The sequence below is a fragment of the Alligator mississippiensis genome, chromosome 5, assembly GCF_030867095.1.
Source record: "Alligator mississippiensis isolate rAllMis1 chromosome 5, rAllMis1, whole genome shotgun sequence".
NCBI classification, from domain to species: domain Eukaryota; kingdom Metazoa; phylum Chordata; order Crocodylia; family Alligatoridae; genus Alligator; species Alligator mississippiensis.
The window spans coordinates 38,929,929-38,938,415 of NC_081828.1; the positions used below are offsets into that span (position 1 = coordinate 38,929,929).

General features: G+C 54.2%; 1 protein-coding gene across 1 annotated transcript; it reads right to left on the reverse strand.

Annotated features, from left to right (window-relative positions):
- Window positions 1-2,613: 2,613 nt before the first annotated feature.
- Window positions 2,614-7,885, reverse strand: LOC102567921 (immunoglobulin superfamily member 1). Its single transcript, XM_059727652.1, has 3 exons — window positions 7,855-7,885; window positions 6,463-6,756; window positions 2,614-3,357 (listed from the first exon to the last, which is right to left on the reverse strand). The coding sequence occupies exons 1-3, from the start codon at window positions 7,883-7,885 to the stop codon at window positions 2,921-2,923; spliced, it is 762 nt and encodes a 253-aa protein (XP_059583635.1). The 3' UTR covers window positions 2,614-2,920.
- Between the last annotated feature and the right edge of the window lie 602 nt (window positions 7,886-8,487).

Sequence of the window (8,487 nt, forward strand, 5' to 3'; positions counted from 1 at the left end):
AGTTGGAGTGCCATCGCAGCCTTGGCTTTCCTGGTTCGCTCTCTGCAGGTCTGACCAGTGCAGAGTATTCCTCCTTGGAGGTGGATCCAGTCCTCCATCCTTTGTAGGTCTTTCTTTTTAGATGCAGGAGGTCCACTAATTCCCTGGAGAGCCAAGGGGGCAGCTGTGCTCTTTTGCTGCCTTTCCTCCGAGATGGAATCAACTTTGCTTGAGTGTCCAGGATCGCTCCTTTGAGAAGCAACCACTCATCCTGAACTCCCCTCCCCTTTGGGTTGCGGCCCTTTAGGGCTTCACTGACAAGCTTCCTGAGCTTGTCAAAGTCAGGTTTCCTGATGCTGAGTCTATCAATATCCTTCTTGAAGTACGGCACCCAAAACTGGATGCAGTACTCCAACTGTCTGACCAATGCCACATAGAGGGGAAGTATCACCTCCTTGGATCTATTTGTCATGTATCTGCTGATGTATGATAAAGTAAGGTTAGCTTTGCTGATGATTTTGTCACACTGACAATTCATGTTCATCTTGGAGTCCACTATGACTCCTAGATCCCTTTCCACTTCTGTGCTGCTGGGAGGGTCACTTCCCAGCCAGTAGGTGTGCTGGATATTTTTGCGCCCTAGGTGCAGCACTCTGCACTTCTCCTTGTTGAACTGCATCCTATTGTGTACTGCCCACTTTTCTAACCTGTCCAGGTCTGCCTGCAATCGTTCCCTACCCTCTGGAGTGTGTACTTTACCCCCCAATTTAATGTTGTCCACAAATTTGGACAGAGTACACTTCTCACCCACATCCAAGTCACTGATGAAGACATTGAAGAGTACAGGTCCAAGGAGCAAACCCTGAGGGACCCCACTGCCCCCACATCCTTCCAGATTGATACCGACCTGTCTACTACCATTCCCTGGGTGCGACCACTAACCCAATTTGCCACCCACCAGACTGTATAAACATCTATGTCACAGCCTCTTAATTTATTTATGAGAATGGGATGAGATACCGTATCAAGGACCACTTCATGAGTTTTGGTGAGCTGTCAAAGGCCACACATGTAAAATCTTTCAGAAGATATCATTTTAACAAAGGAGAGATAAAAACAAACCATATTCTAAAAATTAAACATCTACTGTAACATATCTTATTTCAATTTCAACATAATTGTTGCTGCTTTATATTTTGTTGAGTAGTGTATATAGAGGCAATTGCATCATAGCTCAAAATAAAGTCTTACTTCTGTATATTGTGTGTGGAGGGGGGTGGGGGTTTGTGCACATCTGTTTGTGGTGGGGGGGATGGAGTGCTGCCTGCATCCTAGGTCCTGGGACCTGGCCAGGATGCGGGGAGGGTGGGGCAGGAGGCATGTGCAGCAGAGCTACCCATGTGGTGCAAGTACAATCCACACCCTCCCACCCCCTGGCAGCTAACTGCACAGTGCTCCTTGGGGGCCAAGCCCTGCCTACTCCTACCTGGGACAGCCTGTGCCATGTCCTTTCCCAACCAGCTGGACCCAGCCAGTGCACATAGTTTCCCAGCAGGGTTGTTCCTGGTACCACCTCCAGTGGCTCCTCCTCCTTGGCCAAGTAGGTGGAAGGTAGCTGGAGTAGTGCAACAGGGGCAGAAGGAGGAGGAGTCAATGGAGGCAGGGGGTGTCAAGCAGCAGCCGCCAGCTGCAGCTGTATTGGAAGCTGAAGTGTGGGAGTGGGCATGAGCAAGCAGGGCTCAGCCCCATTTGGAGCATGGCAGGAGCAACCATGGGCCATATGTAATCAGCTGGTGGGCTGAATCCAGCTCGTGGGCCCTATTTTTCCCACCCCTGTGTCTAAATAATCATTTTAGCCCCTTCTTTCTGACTCTGGCACCCATTTCTGCTCCCCTGTAGCCTCTGAGGAACAACCAGATGAAACTTGGCCTGATTCCTTCCCCACAGCAGAGAACAAGGCTGTGGTAGAGCAGCTACTGCCAACACAGGGCAGATGGGGGACTCCTGTGTAACTGCCCCCAACTGCAGACACCAGCCTGGCATCCTCCATTTCCCATTAAGCCACTTCCCCTGCCTAGAGCCTGACAGACACTTCTTTTTCCTGTAGGGTGAACTGAACTGACTCAGAGCCAACTCCAACTGGCCCCGGGAGCACAAGGACAGGTACGGGGAGAGGAAAGACACTCCACATCCAATCAGCCATCATAACAGGCTCATTCCACCCATGGATTTGTCTGTGGTGGTTGCCCCAAAGGGTGGGATGGACAAAGGTAATGACCAGGGATGGGGCACAGACACGAAGATATGATCCTGGACATTGTAGGGTAGAAGTTGAGCCCCAGCTGGCTGGTTCCATACACTGAAGGGAGTCCCTGTGCTAGGGTCTGTTTGGGCTGGGGAATAGATCCCCTGGAGACCAGCCATTCTGGGAATTTCCTTCCTGTCTCCCTGCTTCCCCATCTATTCCATAGCCCCTTGGCCCTGCTGGTGCCCCTCACTTCCCCCTCACCCCCTGTTCCCTCAGCCCTGCCAGAGCTACAGAGCCAGGGACCTGGGACTGGAGACTCCTGCCCCCTGCAGAAGTGCCCAAGCCCCAGCTGCCACCCATGGTAGGTGGCAGCTGCTACAGCATAGAGGAGCACACAGCCCCCGGCACCCCCTCACCCAGGGTGGGGAGCCTGAGCCTGCAGCAGGCAGCTCCCATCTGCGATGGACCCAGGAACTGCAGCATGATCTCCTGGATCCTACCCAGCACCTGACATCCCAGATCCATTCTTCTTCCTCCTACAGCCTCATTCACCACCCCCTGGACACAGACTGGGGCAAATGGGGTGTGATCACGGCTCCTGAATGCACTTGCACAAAGGGGCAGACCAAAGGCTGAACAAACAGCTGCCCTCAACCTCCAGCATCTGCTGCTCCCTGGTACATGCTAACCCTCCTAGTGTCTCAGTCCCTGCTCCCTAACTGGGTGTTCCCCATCCTGGGCTCTAGAATAGGGCCTGGCTTGAAACATCCCACCCATCACCAGCACCCTCTGGGGGTCTGGCTGTGAGTGAGGCTGGGAGCAGGATGCTGAATTGTGCCCCTCACCTCTCACCACCAGCTCCACAGGGTCGCTGGACTCAGACACAGTGAACGGGTCAGATTTGCTGTGGTAGTAGCAGCTGTAGCTCCCGCTGTGCTCAGTGCTCACACTGGGGATGACAAACTGAGCCTGAAACCCGAAGGCGTCCTGGGGTGGGAAACTGCTTCCCACTCTGATCAGAGCAAACCTCATCCCTTGTTGCGGACCCCGACACTGGATGGTCACAGGTATCCCTGGGCTCACCTCGCTGCTGGGGCTCAGGGAGATGCTGGGTTTTGGGTGGCTGGGCTCTGCAGTGAGAAGGAAATCAGCTGTGAGACACCGACCCAATGCTCAATCCCCACTTGTCTGACCAGCCCCTGCCCAGTCCTGGCAGCCCCTGGGCACAACCCCCTGGGTGCTTCCCTGAGGAGCTAGAGCAGGGTGGGCAAAATACGGCCACAGGCTGAATCCAGGCTGCCAACTAGCTAGATCCGGCCTGCGGCTGCCCCCGTGGTACACAGTAGGGCTGTGCGAAACGGCAGCATTCCGTTTCGACCAGTGTTTCGATGGAACAGCATTTCATTTTGAATTTTGTTTTGTTTCAAAACAGCTGTTCCGTTTTGTTCCATCAAAACAGGGTTGAAATGGAGAAACTTCCGATATTTTGCCCATAGGATATAATGGGGAAGGACAAAACAGTCTATAACTTTATCATTTCTGGCTTGATTTGGATGAAACTTGCAGGAATGGTAGCCCCTTCTGAGGGCATGCAGCCTGCCAAGTTTCGAGGTAATAGGTGCAGGGGGTTCAGGGAAACTGTTTTTCTTGAAAGCAAAACTCATGTCACGTGACATGTTAAGCCACAATGGGGTCAAAACTACAGGCATGCTAGCCCCTGCTGTGGCCACAAAGCCTGCCAAGTTTCAAGGAGACAGGTGCAGGGGTTTGGGGGAAACTGTACCTCAAACTGCGGACAAGAAAAACACACGACATGGATGACACTGCGTGTGTTATGGTGCAGCAGGGTGAAAGCTGCAGGCCTAGTAGCCTCTGCTGAGGCCACAAAGCCTGTCAGCTGTTAAGGAGATCGGTGCAGGGGGGTTCTGGGGCTCTGCACCCTAGCTGCTGACAGGCACAACTCGTGACATGGGTGCTTACAGGCTTTCTGGCCACAGCAGGGCCTAGCAGCCAGGCCTGCAGTAGTTCCCCCCACCCCCATGTCCTTAGACAGACACAGTTGCACAAGCACCCACGACATGAGTTTTGCCTGTCAGCAGCTAGAGGTGCAGGGCCCCAGAACCCAGAAGCCCCTGCACCTATTTCCTTGACAGCTGGCAGGCTTTGTGGCCTCAGCAGGGGCTAGCATGCCTGCAGTTTTGACCCCACTGTGGTTTAACACATACACATGACATGAGTTTTGCTTTCAAGATTTTGGGGTGCAGTTTCCCCGAACCCTCTGCACCTATCACGTTGAAACCTGGCAGACTTTGTGGCCTGAGAAGGGGCTAGCATACCTGCAGGTTTGACCCCACTGTGGCTTAACACATACATGTGACACAAGTTTTGCTTTCAAAACATTGGGGTGCAGTTTCCCCGAACCCCCTGCACCCATCTCCTTGAAACTTGGCAGGTTTCATGCCCTCATAAAGGGCTACAATTTCTACAAGATTAATCCATATCAGGTCAGAAATGACAAAGTTATAGGCTGTTTTGTCCTTCCCCATTATAGCCTATGGGCGAACCGTTGAAGCAGCGTTGAAATGGTGAAACGTTTAGACTTGCCTCGTTTTGTTTTGAGGTTGTTTCGACTGTATCTGTTCCATTTTGATTTTGCTGTTTTGACCTCAAAATGGGTCAAAACAGTGTTGAAACAAAACTGGAGGCGAAATTTCACACAGCCCTAGTGCTCAGCATGGGGCTGAGCCCCACCTGCTTCCACCAGCCCCAGTCCATGTGCAGCTTCCAGCGGGGCTGTTCCTGGTGGGGCTGCAGCCGGTGGGTGCTGCTCTGCTTCCCTCCAGTAGGAGCCACAGAGCTGAAGCTTCTCTCAGCCTGCCCACCCGGAGTGGTGCAGCAGAGGCAGGAGCTGGGGAGAAGCCACCACTGGAGGCAAGGGGAGCAGAGCAGCACCAGCTGGCTGCAGCTGCACTGGCACCAGCCCTGCTGGAAGCTGCCTGCAGGCTAGGGCTGTTCTCTCCCCTCAGCTCCAGCCGCTGCCCTTGCCCTTGCCCCTGCCCTTGCCCCTGCCCCTGCCACACTGCTCTGGGCAGGCAGGGCACTTCAGCCCGGCAGCTCCTGCCCAGTACCTGGGGCTCTGGCTCCTAGCACCTTTAGCCTGCTCCACCTGCAGGGGCTGCTCATCGCGTTGGGTAGGCAGAGCTGGGGGAAAACGTTGGGACCTGGAGCCTAAGCCGCATGCACTGGGTAGGAACTGCGCGACTGGGGCATTCAGCTTGCCCAGAACGATGCTGCAGGGCAGGAGCAGCAGCCACAGCTGGAGGCGAGGGAAGCAGAAGGCCCCCCACTGCCCCAGCTGCAGCCAGTGTGTAGTAGCAGCTCTGGAAACAGCCCCGCCAGGTGTGGGTGGGAGCAGGGCACCGGCTCTCCTGGGCAGGGCTTGGCCCCATGTGGAGCACTGCAGGGGCAGCCCCGTAAACTCTGCCGCATGCATCCCCTCCTCCCCCACAACCCCCCTCACCTCTGGCTGGCTCTCAGGCAGTGCCCTGCACACATGCACATGTCCCCTCCATACACCGCCTTCCCCCCACAACCAAGGCAGGGCACGCAGAGCGGGATCACTCCTGTCTTGCTCCCGAACACCGCTTCCCACTCAGTCAAAGTCCCACAGGGAATTTTGGTGAGTTGTTGCGGGCTGAGGAGAGAATACTGACCTGACCCACGACATCTCATCACAACTCTCTATGTGCACTTATAAGTCTCTGGTGCCCAGTGAGTACAATAAGGAGATCTAATTCCAGGACTCCTGCTCTCCACTCACAGCTCTGGGCAGGACAGGGCGGGTTGGTTCGAGCACTGGGCCAGGAGTCAGGATACCTGGGTTGTGTTCAAATTTCCATGTGGGCTTGTGGGCAGGGTTGTGCAGTTCTGCCCTATAGTAAATACATGTGCTATGATATAATACCACACACAACATCTCCTCATTCTGTAACCAATTTGTAGCCCTGGAAAAGGTCTTTCTGTCCTGTAACTCCCACCTGGGAAGACTCCTTCCCCTGGGATATGGGGGGTAATTATGGACCAGGGAGAGCCCCAGACAAGGAACATCTTGCCAGGGCCTTAGGACTTAGGGTGGAGCCACACGGAGCAGCAGACTTCAGCATGGAGACTTGCAGAGGGTCTGGCTGGGGGTAAGGGTGAGGCAGAGATTGGGGATATTGAGATAGGTCCCTCACCTCCAACCACCAGCTTCACAGGGTCACTGAGATCTGACCAGCGGTTCTCATCTGTTATGGGGTGATAGCTGCAGCTGTAGCTCCCTCTATCTTCCCCACTCACATTGGTGATGAGAAACTCAGACACGTTCCGCCCAGGCACCTCCTGCTGCAGCTGGTCTGTGTATCTAGGTTTGTACAGATAGAACTTCATGCCTGGGTACAAACCCTCACAGTGAATGGTGATATTCCCCCCAAGTGCCACCACCTGGCTGGGGATCACAGAGATGAGGGGCTTGGGGTATTCTCGATGAGCTTTGAAAGAGAGACAACAATTACATAGGGCAGACATTAACTCATATCCCCATCTCCAGCCCTCTCTCTATCTCTGCCTCCCTTGGACTCCATCCCATGCCTCCCTGAGCTGTGCCTGGCCAGCGGCTGTTTTGGTTCAGCTCAGGTCCTGGCTGCTGCACAGGTTGCCATGTTGCTTGGCTCTGCAGGCACAGCCAAGCCAGCAGAGAAGCTCAACCTGAGATGACCCTACTGCTCTGGGTTTGGGACAAATGGAGTTGATTCCATGGAGGGTGACCTCCAACCACTGCACTGCAGGGTGTTGTTACCTAGGATTTGTAGTGTAAGAGCATCTGGTAGCCCCAGCCCAGCCATGACCATGCCAGTTATAACACAAGACCAGCATAAACCCAGAGCATTCTTGGGCTACATCAGAGGTGCCCAGAGCCTAGGAAAGGGCCCTCTCAGCACTGGCACAGACTGGGTTATTCAGGTCCCAACTCTCATGCTTGCTTGGCAAAAGACAGATAAGTGAGAGCAGGAATCTCCGCTGCTTTTCATGCTGTGGACCAGGCCCTGCTCTAATTACTCCATTCCCTCCGGGGGTACAGGAGGCAGGCAGGAAACATGACCTGAGCTCTGGGGAGAAATTCTTGTGTGATGCCGGATGAGGAATGAGTGTTACTCACCTCCCCACACCCTACTCTGAGGAGCCAGCCAGCAACCTGGGAAGCAAACCACTCATCAGTGACTAGATCCCAACAAATGAAGCACTTGTCCCCTGTATGTTGTTTCCCCTTTGGGATCCCCAAACTGGCTTAACTGAGAGGGAAGGGGCTCCAGGACTCACACCCACAGGAACTGCTGTCTTCCAGTTCCCATCTTCCCTCTAATCCTGGTCTCAGGGATTCACACCCCGCTTGGCACATGAAAATGGTCTCAGATACTCAGACCCTTCCTTCCTGCCCCTCCCTTAGGCACATGCCCTGGTCCCTGCCCCCAACCCATAAACACAGATCCTGATCTCAGACCATGGATATATGCCCTCATCTCAAATTCCTACACTGGCACAGGCCCTGTTTTCAGGTCACCATCCACCCCACAGGCACATAAACTCACCCAGGAAGAGGACTGTGAGAGCAGGTGCCATGATGGATGCATTGAGCAGTCCTTCTGTGCTACTACCAATGCCCCGGTCCCCAGTTTCACTGAGGGTGACGCCCCAGAGAAGGAAGTGAGCTGGGGCAGTGGCCAGAGGAAGCCACAGTGCTCTCAGCCCATTTCTCCCACATCACATGTTATTCTCTAAACTCTGCTGTGGTCAGAGCAGATCCAGAGCTCTGTAAACTCCAGCCAACCACATCCACTTACACAGCTAGGCATGGCCCCTCCCCTTCATCAATATGGGCAGCAGTGATGAGTTGCCACCAGCCACACACTTAGGCTGCCAGTACAGAGACCACCTGTCGTGGGCAAATTTCAGCACTTCCTACAAGGAGCCGTAGGTGCCGCAACCTTGCCCCAGGGCCCCACTTCGCTTAGAATAACTGCCTGTCAGGTGCACCAGATGCTTAGAGGAGGCCTCAGTCTCCAATAATACACCACAATGAGCAATGCTGTCTCTAGCCATGAAGGTAGGTTCTTTTCTGATCCCAGCTGGGCTCAGCTCCTCCTTGGAATGTAATGGCTAAAGGGCCTGGGACAGGTCATTTTCACATAGTGACACTAGCTGGGGCCGTGTGAGAGACACCC